Source organism: Pocillopora verrucosa, chromosome 6 (genome assembly GCF_036669915.1).
Source record: "Pocillopora verrucosa isolate sample1 chromosome 6, ASM3666991v2, whole genome shotgun sequence".
NCBI classification, from domain to species: Eukaryota; Metazoa; Cnidaria; class Anthozoa; order Scleractinia; family Pocilloporidae; genus Pocillopora; species Pocillopora verrucosa.
In genome coordinates, this window is record NC_089317.1 from 9,438,135 (window position 1) to 9,461,801 (window position 23,667).

The following is a 23,667-nucleotide window of genomic DNA, read 5'->3' on the forward strand; positions in this document are numbered from 1 at the left end:
ACTTATGATTTTGTAACTCTTGTAGACAAACCAGACAATGTGCAATTGACAACATCTGTCATGGATAACAAAGCATGTAAGGGTGACATGATTGGCTTCAACTGCTCAGCTGATCCAAGTCCATCAGTGACGTCATACCAGCTGTTTGAGAATGACACTGCTATCTTAGACCCAAACCCTTCTGGAATGTGGAAAAGGAACATGTCAAAGGAAGGAGTGTTCATGTACAAATGTATGGCCAACAACTCTTTAGGATCAGAAGTCAGTTCATCTGTTATGGTCACAGTGAATGGTAAGCTCTTAACTTTGCAGTTCAGTTAAGTTGTGAATCATTTTTCTCTGCACGCATTTATCAATTTACATCATTCTGTTAGCTGCGCTGCATACTAGAACAAACTCGTTTGATTGTTTACTCAGGACTCTTAAAGGGTCGAGTGAGGAATGGTAATTTTAAAGTTGTGATAAGGAGCGGAAAGCGTTTAAACATCTTTTTTCTTGTCAATCGAATTTGATAGAAAAAAGGTAACTTTGCAATAAACTGACGCTGTGAAGCTGTTCTCTTGCATACACTTGCTAATGTACATGATCGAGTTAGCTGTTCTACATATTGGAACAAATTAGTTTATGTGAATGTACACTGAAAACATATACTGTGTAGAATGAGGAGTAGAGATGTGGATAAGTGCGTTTGGATATTGCCTTTGTTCTTGTCAACTGATGTCAAATCCTTTCCTTTTTAAGTAATGCGTATTTCCGTACATTTAGTTCCACCATGGTCACCCGAGTCACCTAATCAAAGAAATGGAGTAATCTGCAAAAGCTATGACACCAATTAAGTTGTTTTCATTCCCAATAATTTCTTTTGACCTAAGAACGCAAAAATGACGGGTGCCTTGGATACAATCATTCAATTAAGCAATTTAAAAAAACTACGACACCAATTAAATTGTTTTTATTCCCAATAAGTGTTTTCGACCAAAGAAGGCAGAAATGACGAATGCCTTGGATACAATCATTCAACACATTGTTACAAGGGACCCCAGCAAGGGCGATTATTCATGTATTTTAGGTTAAATGTGTTTGGTAAATGTAATGCTTTGGTAAATTTAAAGTTTGATGAATGAAATGGTAACACATATATTTATTTACGGACTAGAGACTTTGGTACAGTATTTAATTTTGTGTTTGTCCACAGTGCCTTCAAATATCGAAGCAGTTCAAGATCAGAATGTCACCGAAGGTGACAATTTAACCTTAATATGTGCTGCATCTGGAATGCCTCAACCAAAAGTGTCTTGGATTAAGCCTGGTGGTCAGCGTCACAATGGACACATGTTAGAGGTTACACAAATTAATAGGACTCAACGTGGTAAATACATATGTGAAGCCAGTAATGAGTGTGGCAATGCAACAGAGATGGCAACCATTGATGTGCAGTGTAAGTAATTACCTTTAGATTGAATTTATAAATGGTGAATACTTATGAGTATTAAAGTTTTGAAACAAAATTAGTCACTTAGAGGTTTTCTTATGACCCCACCTGTCCATTACTTGTACTTGTGCTGGATGTGTGTAGAAAGATGTAAAGAAAGGTTAATGATGTACTTACAGTGTTTTGAGAGATCAACATGTATCAAGTTGGGATTATTGGATGTTTAAACTAATGATTGTAATATTTTTGTAACTCTTGTAGACAAACCAGAGAATGTGCAATTTACAACTTCTGTGATCAACGACAAAGCATGTCAGGGTAATACTATTACCTTTAACTGCTCAGCTGATGCTAAGCCAGATGTGACGTCATATCAGCTGTTTAAGAATGACACTGCCATGAACGTCAGCCTTTCAGGGATGTGGAGCGAAACATTGACAAATGGAGGAATGTTTGTCTACAAATGTGTGGCTAACAACACTTTAGGAACAGCATCTAGTACGGATGTTATTGTTACTGTGAATGGTAAGCCTTGATCTTTGTATTAAGGTATGTTAATACTCTAGGTTTAAAATATCGATGTGAATACTCACTGGACTACATGTACTTTTATAGTTGTGGAAAATAAGAAATCATTCACCGTTTGTCTTATTTTAAGATATTGATGTAAATATGTTGGATGAATGCAACTTTTGGTAAATGTAAAGTTTAATGAATGAAATGTTTGCAAAAATATTTATTTACTGTCTAAAGGTTTTTGGTACAGTATTTAATTTTGTGTTTGTCCACAGTGCCATCAAATATCAAAGCAATTCAAGATCAGAATGTAACCGAAGGTGACAATTTAACTTTGACATGTACTACATACGGAATGCCTCAACCAAAGGTGTCTTGGATTAAGCCCAATGGTCAGAGTGTTGCTGGAAAGGTGTTGGAGATTGTGAACATTAATAGGAGTGAAGGTGGTAAATACAAATGTGAAGCCAGTAATGAGTGTGACAATGCAACAGAGATGGCAACCATTGATGTGCAGTGTAAGTAATTACCTATAGATTGAATTTATTAATGGTGAATGCTTGTGGGTGTTCAAGTTTTATAACTATATGTAAATTAGTCACTTAGGGGTTTTCTTATGACCCCACCTGTCCATTACTTGTCCTTGACGTGTGTAGAAAGATGTTAAGAAAGGTTAATGATGTACTTACAGCGTTTTGAGAGATCAACATGTATCAAGTTGGGATTATTGGATGTTTAAATTGATGATTGTAATATTTTTGTAACTCTTGTAGACAAACCAGAGAATGTGCAACTAACAACTTCTGTGATCGACGACAAAGCATTTCAGGGTAATACTATTACCTTTAACTGCTCAGCTGTTGCTAAGCCAGCAGTGACGACATACCAGCTGTTTAAGAATGACACTGCCATGACCGTCAGCCTTTCGGGGATGTGGAGCGAAACATTGACAAGTGGAGGAGTGTTTGTCTACAAATGTGTGGCTAACAACACCTTGGGAACTGCTTCTAGTACGGATGTTGCTGTTAGCGTGTATGGTAAGCCTTAATCTTTGTATTAAGGTATGTTGATTCAATAGGTTTAAAAATATCTGATGTGAATTTTATGGCAGTAATCTGTTTTGTGAGAAATGTCTCATGTGTCTTTTGGAACTTTTGGATAATTTCTATACCATTTTCTTACTCATTGGACTACTTTTATAGGTGTGAAAAATAAAAAATTATTACCGTTTGTCTCATGATATACCCACTTTCGTCGCGAATCGCGACATATCAAATGCCAGTCTTCTTTTCGAATGCACCCTGCCATTCTTCTTTTTAAAATACTCGAAAACTCGCGCCATCCTCTCAACCAATCAGATGCAAAACTAAAAATCATCGTGTCTTGGTCATTCGCGTTTTCCCGCGCTTCAAGAAGTTTGCTTGTTTTCAATTCGTGTTCTTATTGGCTTATGACAAGGTTTACCTTATTGATCACTGTGATTATTTTTTTCTTGGTTTTTCGACACTTGTTTGAAAACTGCCCCTTAGTAACAAAAGCACCAAGTCCTTGAGGCTCGTTTAGCTTCCTCGCGTGGAGATTAAAACTTTTGTTGTTTAATTATATATATGCATGTCTTTTGGTAGTGTTTTGGGCCTATTTGTATAAAGGTAAGATAACATTATCCCACGGATAAATCGCTATCCGGCGGATAAGTGATAGCAAAACGTATTACACTATCTACCGGACAGAGATTTATCCAGCGAATAGCGTTGTCCAACCTTCGAACAACCAGGGCCTGGTAAGTGTCACAGATACATGTATGTGTTGGTACGTTTATGTAGCGAAATTGTGGGCAACAGTAAAGTCACCACTTACCCAGAGTACAATTGGAAATCCAAAGGAAATCCAACGGGTAAACTCTAACTTGTACAGTACAGGTACAGGTATGAATTAGTTCAAAGAGGGTTAAGGATTGGAGCTTCAAAAGGTTATGAGAAATAGTCCTGGAATTTCTTTACATATTTATGCAGGTTGTGTTTGGTATGTGATTTTATGCTAAAACTGAGAGGTGGGTTTTTTTTTGGTCTCGTCACGAGCTTGGGACAAAGAAAAAATTTTAAGTTCCCATGAGGATTCGAACCTCAGACCTTCGGATTCCGGAATTCTTTGGGAAAAAAAAAATCTTTCTCTACCTTTATCTTATATAAAGGCGGGTGAGTCAAGTTGATATAGGAAATGCTTCTCCTACAAAACGTAGAGAAGTTATTAGCTGGTATTGCTGAGTTACTAGTAAATACATGTTTGATATGAAATTACCTGGAACCTGATTGGTTCGAACCAGGCATGGGAAGTGCTGGTCCCCGGGTTCAACATATTTTCGATGTGATCACAGCTCTAATAACGTAAAAATATTTTATCTGTAATGAAGACATTTCGGAGAAATATAAAGGTTCTTCCAGAACTCTGTCAAAATTTTAAAATAAAATTACAACTCTAAACTGCTTCGTAAACTGAAATAGTTTATTTTTATCAGTTTTAGAGTTTTGGATTTATTTTTTCCTTCTTGATTAAATTTAGCATCTGTACTTCCCCTATGATTTTTACTGTCTCCAAAGAGCTTGAGCATATTTAGAACGTAGAAATGTAAATTTCTCGCGATTTTAACTCTCGTTCTTTACAGGTGGTTTCTGTGGGAAACCATGTACCAATGGAACATCATGTAGTAAGTTTGGAGACAAACACCTTTGTATCTGTCCTCCGAGGAAAAAAGGAACAAACTGTCTGGAAAAAGGTTAGAACAACTTTTAAATTTGTAGCAGATAAAAAGCCACTCCCGTTGCATTTGATTCATTTTGCCATCTTCCCAGGCTTGCACACTTTAAATATACTCTTCTTTCACCAAAATCTTCGTTTTACACGCGGTTGTGCACATTTATTTATTGATACCCCGCATGAAGATCATTGTTTTAGAAACTTAGTATACCTGAAACTTAGCATACCTGATATATATGCGACATACTTATAGGCAGATAGAGTAATCATTCAGACTTGATGCTGATCTCTAATGAATCCGCCTTTAACACTCCAAAGAATAGACATACATTTAACGAAGCACATACTTTGTAATTTGATGTTGGTCTCGAATGAATCAGCCTTTAACCTTCCAAAGGACAAAACTGCATTCAGCCATACACGCATACATTAAAATTTTGCACATTTGCTTTTTTTGCAACTACACGCCCAGTGGAAACCAAATTACCTTTCTTCTTGCATTTACCATAGTGGCGGTACTTCGTTAAAGTGGATAAGCAAATGTTCGTTCAATTTGTCTGCTGCGCAAAGCTTTGAGATAAACTGAAGGTGTTCGATGTTTTATCCCTTTCTGACGAGTTATTTTTTGTGCAATGCAGGTTGTACAGTAAATGTAGTTTCGCTTTTTGTAATGTTCATACTTCTCTTGCTCCTAACAGAGGAACTTAAGAAAAACGTTGTTGTGGGACTTAAACTCAAGGGAGAGTTCAAACAAGTATATGACAACTTGGAAAATTCAGAGACGAAAACACTTGTCCAAAATATTAAAAATAATGTGAGTGCTTTGGTAAAAATAATTATGATTAACTTGAAGTTAGTATTGTAATGTTTTAAGGAAAGAAATAATTATTTTGGAATACAGCCCATTGCATATCATGATTTAGAATAATTTATGAAGGTGTAGATATGCACCAGGCTACTGCAAGGCCCTACCCGATTTCTACACGGACACCTTCTTACTCAGAATTAGGCGAAGTGTGGTGCTTTTCCCATAGAAATTAATGTTTGTTTTACTGGGATAAAAATTTCGTACGAAGGGCTTCGCTCTTAGTGTCGTTTTAAAACAGCAGATCGGGGCATAAATTTCTCCTTGTCGGTACATAGAAAGTAGAGAACATAGAAATGGAAGCTTTTTTTGTTTTGTTTTTCCAGATGATGAAGGAATTCAATGGCACTGGTCTCATTAGCGTTAGGGTGATCAAACTGAGGTAATACATTTTCAAACTTTGTGTACTTTAAATCAGAAACTTTATGGTTAATTTTGTTTATTGTGCAGTGTTAGCAGTTCCGATGCATATGAAGCTTTGACGTCACAAACAAATCATTATTTTAACGTCAAGAGATTATAAACTAAGCGAACTATAATCTCCTGCTTAACGTACATGTCGTACAGGGGAGTGCGTGTGATGCCGGAGGATTTTATCGCTGGTATTATTTATAGATCACGTAGAACGTCCTTCTTAAAGCTGCACTAAAATTTGTGAGTAGTATCTCGTAACTAAATGTATAGAACAGGGTTTGTTAAGAAATACAGTGAGTCATATGTGTACTTTAGACGCCCAGGATAACAAGCTGTTCTGGAGAACAAACCTTAAATAATCCACAGTTTGTGAGCCAGATCCTCCGGTTGATTTTTGTTGTTTCAAGATTAAAATAAATTTCAAACTCACGAGGAATTTTTTTAAAGACAAGATGATGACATAACTCATGCCATCATCAGTTTATTGTGTTGTATCTTTTAACTTACATTTTAGACGTTACATAAACAGTATGCTATCAGTTTAAATCGGTAGTTCAATTGGTACCGTTACAATAGTTGACACTCGTCTGCGCAAATGTAACACTTGGAACGTTAATCTTTTTTTTTTCTCTTTTTTTTTTTTGGAAGTGAAGTGAAGTGATCTTGCATCTGAGTATTCAGCTCAGGTTTCAAGCGGCTCATGTGCAATGCCTCCTTTAATTTTATGCAATGAGTTGTTTTGTCTGAGTCTAGAATCTTAAAGCTCTCAGCTGAACATTTTGACTTAGAGCTAGGAAGAGCACACGACTGCTTTACGATTAAAATGAAATATCGAAATTTGGGTATTGAAAGGATGGGAGGCAAGATTGGAAGGAGTAGAGCTAGAATGTTTATCGAGGAAGTCCAGGTTTAAATTAAATCCCCTAAAGCCCTTCTGCACATCACTATTAATTTGTCTTTTCGTCTAAAAGGGTTTGATTTCTTGCTTACCTCTCAGGCCAGGAAGTATTATTGCTGACTTGGAACTAAACTTTAACAATTCTGTCGGAGAAAGTAATGTAAATGCATTGCTGACGCAGGCAGCGAATAAGGGAAAAATTGGCGATATGGAAGTTGAAGAGTTTAGAGTTGGAAATAATATCCCAGGTTAGTTCTTTTGTCTTCGTCAATTGTTGCTGTTTTGCAGATCACAGCATTTTGCTTAGTTAATCTCCATTATCCGACAAGCCAGATTTTGGGAGACACAGTTGATGACTTTGTACTTTGAAAGCTAACTTTTTGAGGCGTTTTGAACTAAGTCAGAGTTTAACATTTCCTAGCGCTGGCTTAACCGCATTTGGAATTACTAGGTCCGGGATTTCTTTTCCCTTAAAGACCCGTAATGATGAGTGAAAATGTGCCTGGGTGGCTTAGAATTTAAAACTGAATGAAATGAGGCTTTTTTTTTGTATGTTTTGTATGTATGTTTCAGGGCCAACTACAACTTCAGGGCCAACTGCAACTTCACAACCACCCGAGGACTGTGGAACCTTCTTTGAGGGAGAAGATTGTAAAAAAGGTAGGGATTAATTTTTTTTTTCTAAAATCAACCTATTGTGTGAAAATATAACGTTAGTAATAGTTTTTGTAGATTTTAGTGAAAGTGGAGATGGCCCTGACCTTGGAGCGAAATCACAAAAGACAAGATTGACATGTAAATTGTCAACCACTATTTTAATGATATAGCGTACTGATTGACCAATCAGAGGGCGCGTATTTCATTAATCACGTTGGTGATTTCACTCAAAAAGACATTCTCACCGATTGTATAACAAGTTCAAATGATTGCAAGCTTACAACTTTTCCAAACCTTTTTTTTTTTCCAAAATAGTACATTTTTGGATAAATCGATGATTTTTCTCTGCATGTTTTGCTAATCTCTTAAAAAATTAATAGTCAAATTTTGCAGACAAAATTTAAAATGAATTCAAAATTTATGTTTCCCTCTGCAAGATTTAACATGTCCGTAAGAAAGTATGTTTTAATGGTCAACTATGAAAAGATGTAGAGGTAATCTATGTAATCTGCAAACAGTCGGTCACTGGATGTTGCAGAAATTCTGCGTCCACTCATACACTGGATATCGCAGAAATTCTGCAACCACTCGTACACTGGGTGTTGCAGAAATTCTGCAACCATTCATACACTGGATGTTGCAGAAATTCTCAACCACCTGTACACTGGGTGTCGCAGAAGTTCTGCGACACAATTTCAGTCCAGTTCAGAACAATTTTAAAAGATTTTTATATGTCATGAATAGAGCACAAATATATCATTTAAATCTTGCATGGACTTGGAAAAGATCACAAGGGAAATTAATGCTCAACTATCTAATGAAACCCTCAGACCCTTCACTATCCAGGGGAAAAATGCTAAATTGACAGAATCACAGATTTTAATTAATGTCTCTACCAATGTTTACGAGAGGGAATTATGCTACATGTGTATCACAATTAAAAGGGCAAAAATAAGCTTCTAGAAAAAGTAATCCTCTTTCTCAGTTAGCTGTAACTGTTTCCAAAATAAGAAAAATCAAACCGTGCAACGTTCCCTAATAAGTCACATAATTATGAAAGGGAAAATATGCGGTAGACCCACTCTACAAAGCCATTTTGAGGGCGCCATCTGGTTTTTGCCGGGTTCTACACTGAAAACAACGACGGACTCTAAAATCTGGTCAACTCTTGTCGATGTTCTCCACCATTTCTCGAAAATAATCGGTGTCGAATCTTTGAAAGATATTCCTTTGCTGGACCCTTTGGAGTATCACCTCCTGAGCGGAAACTTAAGGTATGAACAAACTGGTGCATCTCTAAGGGTTTATACATGACTCGTGATTAAGACCAAAATTAAATACGACGCGTGAATTTTACTGAAAGGTTAACGTTATTCGTGAATTTATGAAACTGTAAGGCGAGATTTGATATCCTGAAGTATACTTGAACCCTGAAGTTTTTGTTTTGATGTTGTTGTTTTTTTTTCCCATTACGTGAAAACCTCAAGATTTCAATAAACCTTGCACACAAGATGAGAAATTAGAAAATTTCCCTTTTATATCCGTGACGCGTGAACTGATTTTTCGAAAATTCGCCAGCAATACCTTACCGGCCCTCTTTCAGCTCGAATTATTTCCAACGAATTCCAGGGGTGCGTTCCAATTTGTTTCAGTAAACTCTTGGCCAATGCTATTTTTGAAAACACAAAATAGTTTGGAAAGCGTTTGATATGATACACACTCTGTTTTCTGTACCTTGCGCTCACTGCGATGACATCATGATAAAATTAGTGATCAGTTACCCTGGATGGTGTAGTGATGAGAGAGCTTGCCTGTGGCCTGGGTTTGATTCTCGGAAAGTCTTGGTAGTTCCCATTTGACAAACAGGTTTTATTGTGTTTGCTGTGTTCACATTCAACATCGAGGTATATAAAAAGTGTAATTCGAACAGCGAAAATTTCGGGAAATTTTTTAGCTAGTAGCCTCATTATTAATCCATAAGTTTTGATTTTAATCAAAGTTTGGAGCCCGTTTTGTTAACGTGACTATCGAGAAACCGGAACCAAGTTTCATTTTTTTGTTAAAAGTTTCGTTTGCTCTCATTCTGGCGAGGATACTTCTCCTCGTTCTCCTTCCTCCAATCCCCACGTCAAACTCCAATTTGACCTGGAAACAAGGAATGGGAAGGGCTCCCATGCTCATATCCACTCGGAACTTGATCGAATTTGATAATCAATTTATCAATTTTCTTGTAAGATTTACTGGAGTTTATTACGTCCATTTTGAAATCACTGGTGGTCCTGGTCGGCGCCATTTATTTACGCATCGCACTATTGTTTGCTCTAAATCGCATCTTATCCTAGTCAATAAGAAAGCTTTCCTAAAACGCAACAACCAATCAGATTTCATGGCTTGTTTAAAGTAACCAATCAAATCGCAACAAAATAAAAAAGGCAACATTGAATCATCTACAAACCAATCATTTAAAGTAACCAATCAAATCGCAACAAAATGAAAGGCAACATTGAATCATTTACAAACCAGCTCAGTACTGCGTCAGTTGAATATTTGTTACATTTTGCGCTTCATAAACGGATGTAATAGAGCTGCAATTGAACTCCGTGTTGTGCAATCTTAGTTGTGATTTAAAATGACGGGTACGATTTCAGACCAAATTGCACCCCATTCACTTCAATTACAATTATAAACTGTGCTAGGCCATATAACTCCATGCTATTTATTCGTGATCTTTTCCAGCGAAGCCTGGTTTGATTGTACTCTGTGTGATTGGAGGTGTGGCAGTTTTGGCAATCATCGTAGCAATAATAGCTTACGGTTTGCACAAGAAAAAATCAAACGTTGCATCCTTTTCAAATGGTAAGCTTATCAGAATTCTTTTTTTTTTTTTTCTAGCGGTGATTTTTTTATTTATTTACTTTTTACTTTTATCATCATTTCCTTTTAGTTCTGGCCTTATTGTTGATGATGTTTCTCTCTCTCTCTCTCTCTTTTTTTTTTTTTTGAGGGGGGGAGGGGGTAGAGGAAAAGTTATACTTTTTTATTCCCTGGAGAAATAATTCGGTACCGGCAATCTGTTTGAGATTTGGAACAAAATGCCAGAAATCGGACAAACGTGAGTGTTCCTAAGGGGAAATTAGTTCTAATAATCTAACTGGGATAGAAACAGCTGGTAAAAATGGGTAACAAATTGTTTTCTTTTCCGATTCGTTTGAGTTGTTCCACGATGCCGAAACTGTAATAATGAATGCCACCGAATTTTGAAAAATAATAATTAAAAAAAAAGATGAAGGGAGAGAAAAAAAAAGAAACAGATCAATTCTGTTTTGGAAGTAGAAATGACCGTTTTTGTTTTTGTTTTTGTTTTTGACTCGTAGGTAACTATACAGCAAGGGCCGATCCAGACGGGTGAGACATTTGTTTTGGAAAATGATTTATAATGTATAGTTGCCGCAATGTTTGTTAAATACGCAGTAATGGTAAAAACTGAAATCGTCGTGCTCTTTTGTTATGTAAGCCTTCTAAAGCAAAGCAAGCGCTCCTTTAGGCCGTTAGCAAGATCACAGGCTGCGATATATTTTAGGAGGCGTTTGAACAAAGGTTCCTCTTCATATACGTACATACAAACAAACAAGTCAACACCCCCCCCCCCCTTCCCCCCTCAAAAAAAAAGAAAAAGAGGATTGAGCGACGAGTTTAACGTAATAATCGTTTTAACGTAAGATTGAAGACCACCTTGGGTTAATTATCTCTATTTTTGGTCTTGTTTTTCTACCAACTTTCCCGTTCTTGACATTTTGGATTGAACTAAAATGTTAGGGAATTGGGGACTATATTGTTGTGAGAAAGGAATGCTACAATTATAAGAACAACGTAAAGTTACAGGTACATGGTAACTTGTGATAGGGACAACATTCTCCTTCGATATGGCTCCGGCCTTGGCTTTCTGTGAGATTCCTTGTCTATTTCGTAGCTTTTCTTGATATGAATTGTGAAAGTCAAATACAAATGAATCTTCTATATAGTCAATTTCCATAAATCTTCTATCCTAAGTCAGTAACATACGTGGACTTTTGACGACGACAAATTAATTTCACTAGTTTATATATATATATCAACTTGCCTCTTTTTGGTATGATAGGGATAACGTTCTCCTTCGATATGGCTCCGGCCTTGGCTTTCTGTGAGATTCTTTGTCTGTTTCGTTGCTTTTCTTGATATGAATTGTGAAAGTCAAATACAAATGAATCTTCTATATAGTCAATTTCCATAAATCTTCTATCCTAAGTCAGTAACATACGTGGACTTTTGACGACGACAAATTAATTTCACTAGTTTATATATATATATATATATATATATATATATATATATATATAGAAAATATATATATATATATATATATATATATATATATATCAACTTGCCTCTTTTTGGTATGATAGCACTGCTGGTTCAGCAGAGAGGACTCTTCAAGGGAACAATTATGGAAATGTGAATTCAGGATACGAGTATGACAAAACGAATGGCCAGGACCACTCCACTGAATTGGTAACATTCAAGGGGACAAATCCAGCGCAGACTCCTGGGATTGCAATCAACGACTCCAGTATGACAAAGGTAAGGCAAGCTCAAAGTCATGTAGGTTCTACTTTTGTTGCCCTATGTACAGCACTAGTTACTTCAATCTCATATTCGTGAAAAAGTTAATCATAGTGGATCCTTTTTCGGTTTATTTTAGTTTTTTTTTGTGACTGTGTGTGTTCTCCCACCTTGAACAACAATTATTTTAAGACTCCTATTTAAAATGCCGTAACTTTGCGGTGACCTACTTATGCCCACGTCTGGTACACCACTCAGGGATGTCATAAAGCCTCTACTGCACGCTTTTCACTCCGAAACTCATGTTTCATTCTTATTCAACTAAAATCCTAATTTGCAGTTCATTTTGCAACAAACGCATAAATTGAGCCATGAAATGATAACGCATTAACTTACATCTAGCGCTAGTCTAGTGTCAAAACAAGCCTGGAAAAGTTGTCGTGTCCGGAAAATTTAAGCAATCAATAATCAATGAATGAATCAACGTTGTGCAACCGCATATTACAATCCTCGTGAATGCCTTTTAATGTTAACTAAACTTCACGCTGACTTTGAAAACTTAAAATGGCCACTGATAGTAGCCATCTTTAGATAATAAGATATGCCCAAGACTAACGCTTCTGTGGTCAGAATCGCCTATTCCCAATCAAGTAAGAAACTTTTTACTGAATTGAACCCAGTCTTCGCATCCAAGCAATAATCAGCTGGATACCAAGGCACAATAATGGCTTATTGGAATTAAGAGGATGACAATCACCGAAGCAGTCCAAAATGTGTGACTCAAAGCCCCTAAGCACACATTTCTGAAGATAAAATGCCAGATTGGAGCTCAGTTCTTTCTATTCCAAAAGCTGGAGGACCTGTTCTTTTCGTAATTCACAACACAGAAAGAAGACGAGATTCAGAGCCAGCACATAGGGAGCAATTCATCTTGTGCTCACAATGCCACTCGACAAGATTCAAGATTTGTTATCCACTCATGATATAACTTCCGTCACTACTTAAAGAAAATTGTTGAACAAGAATGAAGATAACATGTAACAGCTCTAACTTAAGTTTTGAACTATTAGATGAGCAATAGTTTTTAAAAATTCGATTAAAGTTATGAAAATAAATTTTTTTAGTACTAAAGGTCAAAAATCTAAATTCAGAAAAGTGCACTGCCTATGTACTAAAAAATGCTGAATATTACATTTTAAGTACTATTGTCGGATTCAGATTTTATTCAGGGCCTACGTGAAATAAACTGTTGTTTCTTTCAGTTTGCTGCCTCAATATATTGATAAATACTAATTGCAGTCGAGAGTCATCAGCTAATTGTGAAGTCTTGAAGTGCAACATAACTATCCGCCAAAGAATCTAATAAAACCATGCGTTTTCATACATTGTTCATTTTCATTTGTTTTCTTACTTGATTTCCATCAAAAACAAATTACATTTACTGGTGACCTTTTGAGTTTTTAGGTTGGTGTCGTAGGATCGAAATAAAGAGCATTAAAGTTAAAGCCCGCTTGCTTTTAGCGTTTTGGGGTTATTTCAAAGCAGTTTGATCCCAATTTTGGATTGGCACTCAATTATATTAAAGGATCACTCATTGCCAAAGGCTCTGTTTATTTTTACCCTTCCAAATTCTGCAGGGAAGTGAGAATTAAATAGTGCAAGTGGTCACAGTTTATAATTAGGAAAGGAGTAGACTACAGAAAAGTTGGAAGATGAAGAAGGAAGATATATTCATGTAGCTCGGGCTCAAGATAGAGAAGAATCGCACCCTTGACCTTTTTTTTTTTTTTTAACCGTTTGGTTACTCTATTTAGTCCCAGGGTAAGAGGAAGACCTGCCAGACCCAGAAAACTTTAGAATCACTGATCGCTATAGCTGGACCTCGCATGTTGCGAAAACCTTTTAGCCAAAGATGGCCGTCAGGGGTCATATTAGTCCAACTCTGTTTTATCTACAGAAAGCACAACCTGGTGAAGGGATGTACGCTGATCTTGGGGAATTTTATCAGAAAGCACCCGCCCCTCCAACCACACCGGTTAAAATGCCTCCTGAATACGAGACAACAGAATATGCAGAAATAAGTCAATTCCTTCGCGGACCAGTCAAGACAGATGAAGAGAAGGAAGACGAATCAAATAATGACGGAAACTCGTCCCCCGACAAAGATTCATCCCCTGACAAAGGCGAAGATCCATCACCTGATATGGGCGATGCTGGTGACAGAAACAGTAGCGGACCGGTAGAATTTCTAGTGGACATTTAATGGAAGATGACAGTGGTAAGATGTTGGAATTTGCTTCTCTCTCAAGTATTTCAGAGCTCAGTATCGACGTAACCGTTCTCCTGAGGGATGTGTTAGCTATTCCAACATGAAGAGCACTTGTGCATCTGCTATAATAAACCATAGTTAAACTGTCGGCATTGCTGTCGTAGCGCCTGCAAAAATCGCAAACCTTGTCGAATTTCTGTCATTTTTTGCTTTTCAGCAGCCGCTTGCCTTCCTCAATGGGCTCGAATTTAGCAGTGTAAGCAAATGACGAAAGCAGAATGTCTTCATAGCTCAAATTATAACTTTACCTTTAGTTGCCTTTTGTATCTCGTTTCAAATTCATCACCTTAGCTCAAGAGAAAGAGTAATTGAAATTCTGACTTAGTTCATTTTGAATTACAACACACCTAACGTTTCGTACATTTTGGTTTATGTTGACGTCCATCTCCTTCACTTGTTTATTCATGTGTGATTGTTTGTTTACTTTTGAGCCGGCGTTTGTCGGTCTTACTGATGAATTGTCATTATTTACTTGAGGTTGTGGCTGAATTTATACCCTAACTGGTACAACAAACCACTTTATTCGATAATTAACTTGTGATATTTTTTGTTTTGTTTTGTTTTTTGTTTGCTTGTTTGTTTGTGTGTTGTTGTTGTTGTTTTTTTTGGCATTAATTACTAAGTCGCAAGAGTGTTGTGAATCAGATAATTAACGTACTGTAGTCCTGATGTACCTTAGCTATAATGACCCATTCGCTCAGCGTTCTTCTTGAAAGAACAGACAACACTTGGCAACCGATAGCAGCAATAACTCAGGGTGGCCTTGTTTGTTCTATTTTGTTCTACCATGTTGCAATGAGAAACAGATTACATAACAATAAGGAGTAAACCACGAACAATTGTCAAATAGTCTTTATTCTTTAGAGTGCAGCTATTGTAATTCTTGTCTTTTATGAGGTTTTGAGTGGCTCATCTTTTCAAAATTGAAGAAATATTTTTTCTTTCGTAAGCAACTGTTGTTGGGCGTTGTTATTTCTTCTTACACATTGTATTTTCCTTGCAGTGAGCAAGAAAGACGAAGCCAGTTCTGGCTTGGCGGATAAGCAGTTAACTCTTAATAAACCGATCTTTAGAGTAATATTCGTACACCTTAGAAACAATTTTTAGAATTTAAAAATGTTCTTAAGTGGTTTAGCACGTTTGCATAATTTTTACTTTTTGCAGAAATTAAATGCATTTTTTAACTTAAGTTAAGTCATCAGTAACGTTATTTCGAAGCAATGATATAGATAAATGTTGGATAAGAAGGCACATTGTTTGTTAAAAGTGAGAAGTACTTGCCTTGAGTAGGAATAACTTAAAACTAATGATTAGAAATAAAAGGAAAAGAAAAAAAGGACGTGTTTGTCGAAGCAGCGAGATAGAGTCGGGTCCTAGATGGACAAACTGAACAATTTGACTATAAACCGCAACTAAATCTACCGAGGTAGTATCCATATACGAGGCATCGTCTGAGAAACCTTTCTTGAGCATACTGAGATATTTTCGTAGCATGTGAGTAAGTATTTTTCTAGGTTTAGAATCTAAGGGCTTCTGTCGTAGTTTCGTTTCGCTCCTTGTGTTCTTTTTTTTTCAAGTAAACATCAAATTACATCTTTTTGCCAAATTTTAGCACACGAAAATAATTCAAGATTAGTGTTTGTAGAGTAACCACTCAACTGTGCGGTGTGTGGTGAAGTTTGAGTTTTAACGAGCAAGCTACTGTATGTTGCATTCCACTTCATTCATAACTTTAGTTCTCGCAAATCATTGTCTTTTTCATGTCTTAAACTTGATGTTTTATCTAGCGATATAAGTGTTTTAAATCTTGTGGGTCGAATAAAATCTTACCTGGTTAATTTTCATTGGCAGTCCAGGCCACTAAAATTGTGGTCGTAAAAATTTTGAGATAAAAGTAGCTTGAACTGATGGTATAATGTCAAAGGAATAATGCCACAACAAGATAAGGTCTAGTTTTAACGATAGCAATACAGAAATAGCTTATTGCATTTTAATAGGATATTTATAGCATTCATTTAGTGAGTGTCGTAGGTATTATTTATTCAACTAGTCGCTAGGTGGTAATCATAATTTAGAAGGGAACACGACATAATTTTTTTTCATGTACGTAACAGTTAGATTATGAAAGCTCTCCATTTCTATAGTGTGATAGTTGATGAAGGAGAGGTCCAAATCCATTATCGTGCATAGTAAACGATATTGTTTTGGTATCAATGTACCAGTGGTTCAAACCTTAATAACAAGTTAAGCTTATGTTTTCATTGTAATTTGTTTGCATTCGCGCACCAAAAGGCTTCGAACTGTACTCACTATCTGTATATCATTGAACAGATAGCGAGTATTGTAACCGATCAGATTGCAACATTTGCGATGAAACAGCAATAGATTTATACTAAAATGTTCAAAGTCGTAACCCTTTTTTAGCTGTATAGTATTTGTGCATCGGCACGATAACATTTGTGGTAGTTAAAACATAATCATAATTATGATCATATAATTATATTATCCATTTTTAGCAGTTTTCTCGGTGAATGATTTTTAATCCTAAGAGGAAATTATTAAGAAACTTACTGGTCGACGATTAAACATCTTTACAGCGTGGTGTGTTATCAAAAAATATATCAGAACTATTGTTAATTCGTTAAATATCGAAGTAAGTATATTTAGCTGATTTTGTATCATTAAACTTGAGATTCGTCAATTAATTAAAGCAGTTTAAATGCATCTTTTTATGTTTATTTGTTGAGGGTTTTGGCATAGATGCTGTACCTTTTAAATGTGACCTGTGGGTCTGTAATTGTTGTTAAGCTCAGCACTGGCCATTGACTTCGTTTTTTTTGGTTATTATTTTGTATGCCTGTGTTCTTCGCAGAGCGTGAGTTAACCCTTGGACCCTAAGAGTGACAAACATGTAATTTCTCTTTGAAATATCACCTTTAACCACACAGTAGAACACGAGAGGAAAGGAAAAGGAAGTGATTGGTTAAAAAATTCTCCTTTTCAGCACCATAGGTAATGTATAGAGCACAGCATAGAGACTATGCATACTGATGTTCGAGTATAAACGGTAACGAGTGAGGGGTTTTGAAAATATGTTCAACTTTTAAGGAGGTGACATTTTGATAAAATTGAGTCTTTCATCAATCTTTTTGTTGCCTGTTTCAGATTTCACAGGCTCCGCATCTTGAGATTGTTTTTTTCCACCCTTCATTTCAAAAATAGTACGCGCAGTTACCAAAAGTAAGGAATTTTTTGAACTGTGGAGAAAGGGCCGTGTTAACTATTTAATTCCCGAGTGGCTAGTATCCAATTTCCACTCACGATATCGCCGTTGAATCCCAAGGAGGCTGTGTAGTTAGGGCGCTGGTCTTGTGTCTGGTGGTTTCGGGCTCTAGACTCCTGGCCCTCCATCCTGCCACTCACTGGATTTGTTCTCGGTTGCCCCAAGTTCAACTCCTTGGCTGCACTTTGTACACATGTACAGCCAACTGGCCTGCCTCCTTCCCGTTGGGGTTTTTTAAATCAGCACGGTTCGTTTGCTTCCAATTTGTCCATATTGGCCCTTAAAAGAGGTCAGTTAAGTAAACTTACATACATACGATCAGGGTCTCGAGAGGAAACAGAATGAGAGCCATTTAAAAAGTTACGATTGTTTTAAAAAAACAAAATCTTTTTGTTAGTCACATAGGGAATGTGTAGGGAACAGTATAGAACATATACAGGTATGCAGGTTGACGTCAGGATGTTTAGGGTAAATGGATTTGACAGATCAAACAATTTCAACAATAGTATTTTCAACCATGTTTGGAGCTTTTTAAAACAGTGCGAATGGTAATCGCGGTGAGGCCGCAAAGTGGAAAAGGAGGAGAGGGCAAAGAGTTATAACATGTAATTTGCACTAAAAAAAAAAATTAGCCTCCCCCCCTGAAATCTTGTTAAAATTCTTGCAAATACTGTTGAATGTTGTTGATACAAAAGGGGCTTTCTTTATCCCTGTCCGGTGCTCTAGATCTAAGGCCAAAGCTTTTAGCAAAAGCTACACAGCAAACTCTCTGCTAATGGCCAGCTCTCTGCCGCCATCTCATTATGTCAAGTCACTTGTAGATTTTCTTTTGGTATGATTCTGTTTCTCTAATATTTGTTTCTTCGCAAAGCTTGAAACGATTTGTGCACTACTTAAATTAGTCTTTGTCAGACTTTCTTAAATGGAGATATACGAAAACGACGGCGGGCGAAAAATGGTGGGAATGGGGCCGTTTCCCAAGATGACCATCTAGCGTTGTTTGCCCGCCACCGACGAAGGGTTTAGAGGAGATTATAACCTTGCGACAGTTGCCTGGCAGTAAAGCTGACGTGTTGCAACATGCGATACCCTGCGCGAAATTGAGGGTGATCCTTTGGTATCGTCTACTGTTCAGGTCGCTTTGACAAAGTTGGATTGATTCAATGCCTTTTGCTGATTCTTCACCACCAGTCTTCCAGTAGGTACAAGTCTCTTGATACATTGTTTACGACTTTACATAATAATGTATCTGTGTTTATGCTGTAGCGTGGAAATGTACATTTTTCGTGATTTTTAACTCTCATTCTTTACAGGTGGTTTTTGTGAGAAACCATGTTTAGATGGAAAATCGTGTCTTCAGTTTGGAGCCACTTACGTTTGTATCTGTCCTAAAGGGAAAACAGGAGAAAAGTGTCAGGGAACAGGTTGGAACAACTTTTAAATTTGTTGCAGAGAAAAAGCCACTCCCGTTGCATTTGATTCATTTTGCCATCTTCCTAACCTTAAATTAAATACTCGTACAGTTTAACTATACGCTTCTTTCACTGATATCTTCGTTTTACACGCGGTTGTGCGTATGTATTTAATCGGATACCCCGCATGAAGATCATTGTTTTAGAAACTTGTGTATACCTGATATATATGCTACATTCACATAGACAGATAGACTGATTATTCAGACCTGATGCTGATCTCTAATGAATCAGTCTTTAACACTCCAAAGCACAGACTTAAACCCAACACATACTTTGAAAGTTGATGTTAGTCCCTATTGAATCAGCCTTTAACCTTCCAAAGGATAGACTTACATTTAGCCATACGCATATTCATTTAAATTTTGTACATTTGGTTTTTTTTTGCGACTACATGCCCAATGGAAACCAAATTGCCTCTCTACTTGCATTTAGCTAAGTAGTGGTATTTCGGCAACGTGGATAAGTTCGTTCGATTTGTCTGCTGTGCAAAGCTTTGAGATAAACTGAAGGTCTTCGATGTTTTATCCCCTTTTGAGGTGTTATTTTTTATTTTGCTTCTTGCAATGTTCATGCTTCTCTTGCTCCCAACAGATACACCAAAGAAAGACTTTGTTGTGGGACTTAAACTCAAGGGAGAGTTCAAACAAGAGTATGAGAACTTGGAAAATCCAGAGACAAAAACGTTCGTCCGAAAGATTGAAAAAAATGTTAGTGCTTTGGTAAAAATAATTATGATTAACTTGAAGTTAGTGTTGTAATATTTTAAGAAAAGAAAGAATTATTTTGGAATACAGCCCATTGCATATCATGATTTAAAATAATTTAGTAAGGTGTACGTATGCACCAGGCTACTGCAAGGCCCTATCCGATTTCTACACAGATACCTTCTCACTCAGAATTAGGGGAAGTGTGGTGCTTTTCAATTAGAAATTAATGTTTCTTTTATTGGGATAAAAAATTTATTTCGTGCGAAGGGCTTCGCTTTTAATGTCTTTTTAAAACAGCAGATCGGGGCATAAATTTCTCCTTGTCAGTACATAGAAAGTAGAGAATATAGAATTGGAAGTTTTTTTGTTGTTGTCTTTTCCAGATGAAGAAAGAATTCAATGGCACTGGTCTCGCTAGCGTTAAGGTTAACAAACTGAGGTAATACGTTTCCAAACTTTGTGTGCGTTAAATTAGAAACTCTATGGTTAATTTTGTTCATTGTGCAGTGTTTGCAATTCTGATGCATATGAAGCTCTGAGGGCACAAACCAATCATTATTTTAACGTCAAGAGATTATAAACTAAGCGAACTATAATGTCTTGCTTAACGTACATGTCATACAGGGGAGTACGTGTGATGCTGGAGGATTTTATCGCTGGTATTATTTATAGATCACTTAGCACGTCCTTCTCAAAGCTGAATTATAATTTGCGAGTAATATGTCGCAACTCAATGTAGAGAACAAGGTTTGTAAAGAAATACAGTGAGTCATATGTGTACTTTAGACACCCAAGACAATGAGCTGTTCTGGAGAACAAACCTTAAATAATCTCCAGTTTGTGAACCAGATCCTCCTGGTGATTTTTATGGTTTTAAGATTAAATTAAATTTCAAATTCACGAGGAATCTTTTAAAAGACAAGGTGATGACATGACTCATGCCATCATCAGTTTATTGTGTTGCCTCTTTTGACTTTTATTTAGACGTTACTTAAACAGTATGCTATCAGTTTAAATCGGTAGTTCAATTGGTACCGCTACAATAGTTTACACTCGTCTGCGCAAATGTAACACTTGGAAAGTTAACCTTTTTTTCCCCTTTTCTTTTTTTTTTCGGAAGTGGAGTGAAGTTATCATGCATCTGAGTATTCAGCTCAGGTTTCAAGCGGCTCATGTGCAATGCCTCCTTTAATTTTATGCCATGAGTTGTTTGGGCTGTCTCTAGAATCTTAAAGCTCTCAGCTGAACATTTTGACTTAGAGCTAGGAAGAACACATAACTGCTTTACGATTAAAATGAAATATCGAAATTTGGGTATTGAAAGGATGGGAGGCTAGATTGGAAGGAGTATAGCTAGAAAGTTTATCGAGGAAGTCCAGGTTGAAATTAAATCCCCTAAAGCCCTTCGGCACATCACTATTTATTTGTCTTTTCGTCTAAAAGCGTTTGATTTCTTGCTTACCTCTCAGGAAAGGAAGTATCATTGCTGACTTGGAACTAAACTTTAACAATTCTGTCGGAGAAAGTAATGTAAATGCATTGCTGACGCAGGCAGCGAATAAGGGAAAAATTGGCGATATGGAAGTTGAAGAGTTTAGCGTTGGAAATAATTTCCCAGGTTAGTTCTTTTGTATTCGTCAATTGTTGCTGTTTTGCAGATCACAGCATTTTGCTTAGTTAATCTCCATTATCCGAAAAGCCAGATTTTGGGAGACACAGTTGATGACTTTGTACTTTGAAAGCTAACTTTTTGAGGCGTTTTGAACTAAGTCAGAGTTTAACATTTCCTAGCGCTGGCTTAACCGCATTTGGAATTACTAGGTCCGAGATTTCTTTTCCCTTAGCACCCGTAATGATGAGTGAAAATGTGCCTGGGTGGCTTAGAATTTAAAACTGAATGAAATGAGGCTTTTTTTTGTATGTTTGTATGTATGTTTCAGGGCCAACTACAACTTCAGGGCCAACTGCAACTTCACAACCAACCGAGGACTGTGGAACCTTCTTTGAGGGAGAAGACTGTAAAAAAGGTAGGGATTAATTTTTTTTTCTAAAATCAACCTGTTGTGTGAAAATATAACGTTAGTAATAGTTTTTTGTAGATTTTAGTGAAAGTGGAGATGGCCATGACCTTGGAGCGAAATCACGAAAGACAAGATTGGCATGTAAATTGTCAACCACTATTTTAATGATATAGCGTACTGATTGACCAATCAGAGGGCGTGTATTTCATTAATCACGTTGGTGATTTCACTCAAAAAGATTGTATAGCAAGTTCAAATGATTGCAAGCTTACAACTTTTTTCAAACCTTTTTTTGTTTTCCAAAATAGTACATTTTTGGATAAATCAATGATTTTTCTCTGCATGTTCTGCTAATCTCTTAAAAAATTAATAGTCAAATTTTGCAGACAAAATTTAAAATGAATTCAAAATTTATGTTTCCCTCTGCAAGATTTAATATGTCCGAAAGGAGGTATGTTTTAATGGTCAACTATGAAAAGATGTAGAGGTAATCTATATAATCTGCAAACAGTCGGTCACTGGATGTTGCAGAAATTCTGCGTCCACTCATACACTGGATATCGCATAAACTCTGCAACCACTCATACACTGGTGTAGTAGAAATTCTGCAACCATTGAGACACTGAATGTCGCTGAAATTCTTCAACCACTCGTACACTGGGTGTCGCAGAAGTTCTGCGACACAATTTCAGTCCAGTTCAGAATAATTTTAAAAGATTTTTATATGTCATGAATAGAGCACAAATATATCATTTAAATCTAACATGGACTTGGAAAAGATCACAAGGGAAATTAATGCACAACTATCTAATGAAAGCCTCAGACCCTTCACTATCCAGGGGAAAAATGCTAAATTGACAGAATCACAGATTTTAATTAATATCTCTATCAATGTTTACGAGAGGGAATTATGCTACATGTGTATCACAATTAAAAGGGCAAAAATAAGCTTCTAGAAAAAGTAATCCTCTTTCTCAGTTAGCTGTAACTGTTTCCAAATTAAGAAAAATCAAACCGTGCAACGTTCCCTTATAAGTCACATAATTATGAAAGGGAAAATATGCGGCAGACCCACTCTACAAAGCCATTTTGAGGGCACCTTGTGGTTTTTGCCGGGTTCTTCACTGAAAACAACGACGGACTCTAAAATCTGGTCAACTCTTGTCGCTGTTCTCAACCATTTCTCGAAAATAATCGGTGTCGAATCTTTGAAAGATATTCCTTTCCTGGACCCTTCGGAGTATCACCTCCTGAGAGGAAACTTAAGGTATGAACAAACTGTTTATACATGACTCGTGACTAGGACCAAAGTTAAATATGACGCGTGAATTTTACTGAAAGGTTAACGTTATTCGTGAATTTGATATCTTGAAGTATACTTGAACCCTGAAATTTTTGTTTTGTTGTTTTTTTTTTCCCATCACGTGAAAACCTCAAGATTTCAATAAACCTTGCACACAAGATGAGAAGTTAGAAAATTTGCCTTTTCATCCGTGACGCGTGAACTGATTTTTCGAAAATTCGCCTGTAATACCTTACCGGTCCTCTTTCAACTCAAATTATTTCCAACGAATTCCAGGGGTGCGTTCCAATTTGCTTCAGTAAACTCATGGCAAATGCTATTTTGGAAAACACAAAATATTTTGGAAAGCGTTTAACATGTTACACACTCTGGTTTCTGTACCTTGCGCTCACTGCGATGACATCGTGATAAAAT

The 23,667-nt window shown here is 36.6% G+C and overlaps 2 protein-coding genes across 2 annotated transcripts in view; both read left to right on the forward strand.

Moving 5' to 3' along the window:
• LOC131789600 (hemicentin-2) overlaps positions 1–17,188 on the forward strand; it is a 28,915-nt gene extending 11,727 nt beyond the window's left edge. The window contains exons 12-26 of the mRNA XM_066169115.1: positions 26–292; positions 1,196–1,438; positions 1,694–1,957; positions 2,224–2,466; positions 2,722–2,985; positions 4,611–4,721; positions 5,401–5,516; positions 5,894–5,949; positions 6,979–7,127; positions 7,453–7,539; positions 10,273–10,392; positions 10,911–10,941; positions 11,979–12,153; positions 14,093–14,413; positions 15,468–17,188. Of these exons, the coding sequence (XP_066025212.1) occupies positions 26–292; positions 1,196–1,438; positions 1,694–1,957; positions 2,224–2,466; positions 2,722–2,985; positions 4,611–4,721; positions 5,401–5,516; positions 5,894–5,949; positions 6,979–7,127; positions 7,453–7,539; positions 10,273–10,392; positions 10,911–10,941; positions 11,979–12,153; positions 14,093–14,398 (2,432 nt within the window). The 3' untranslated portion in view covers positions 14,399–14,413; positions 15,468–17,188. The remainder of the gene's footprint in view (positions 1–25; positions 293–1,195; positions 1,439–1,693; positions 1,958–2,223; positions 2,467–2,721; positions 2,986–4,610; positions 4,722–5,400; positions 5,517–5,893; positions 5,950–6,978; positions 7,128–7,452; positions 7,540–10,272; positions 10,393–10,910; positions 10,942–11,978; positions 12,154–14,092; positions 14,414–15,467) is intronic.
• A 967-nt stretch (positions 17,189–18,155) lies between these two features.
• Positions 18,156–21,988, forward strand: LOC136281851 (uncharacterized). The gene is made up of 6 exons (XM_066168889.1): positions 18,156–18,186; positions 19,061–19,171; positions 19,814–19,929; positions 20,313–20,368; positions 21,399–21,547; positions 21,870–21,988. Exons 1-6 carry the CDS (start codon positions 18,156–18,158, stop codon positions 21,965–21,967), a joined length of 561 nt encoding a protein of 186 aa, XP_066024986.1. The 3' UTR covers positions 21,968–21,988.
• The last annotated feature ends 1,679 nt before the right edge of the window (positions 21,989–23,667 follow it).

What these genes read in the sequence shown, in the direction of transcription:
- LOC136281851 (XM_066168889.1), top strand. Translation starts at nt 18,156, where the DNA reads ATGTGTAGGGAACAGTATAGAACATATACAG. An exon ending in TCCGAAAGATTGAAAAAAAT is followed by an intron (nt 19,930 to 20,312) that starts GTTAGTGCTTTG and finishes TGTCTTTTCCAG; the next exon opens with ATGAAGAAAGAATTCAATGG. An exon ending in CGTTGGAAATAATTTCCCAG is followed by an intron (nt 21,548 to 21,869) that starts GTTAGTTCTTTT and finishes TGTATGTTTCAG; the next exon opens with GGCCAACTACAACTTCAGGG.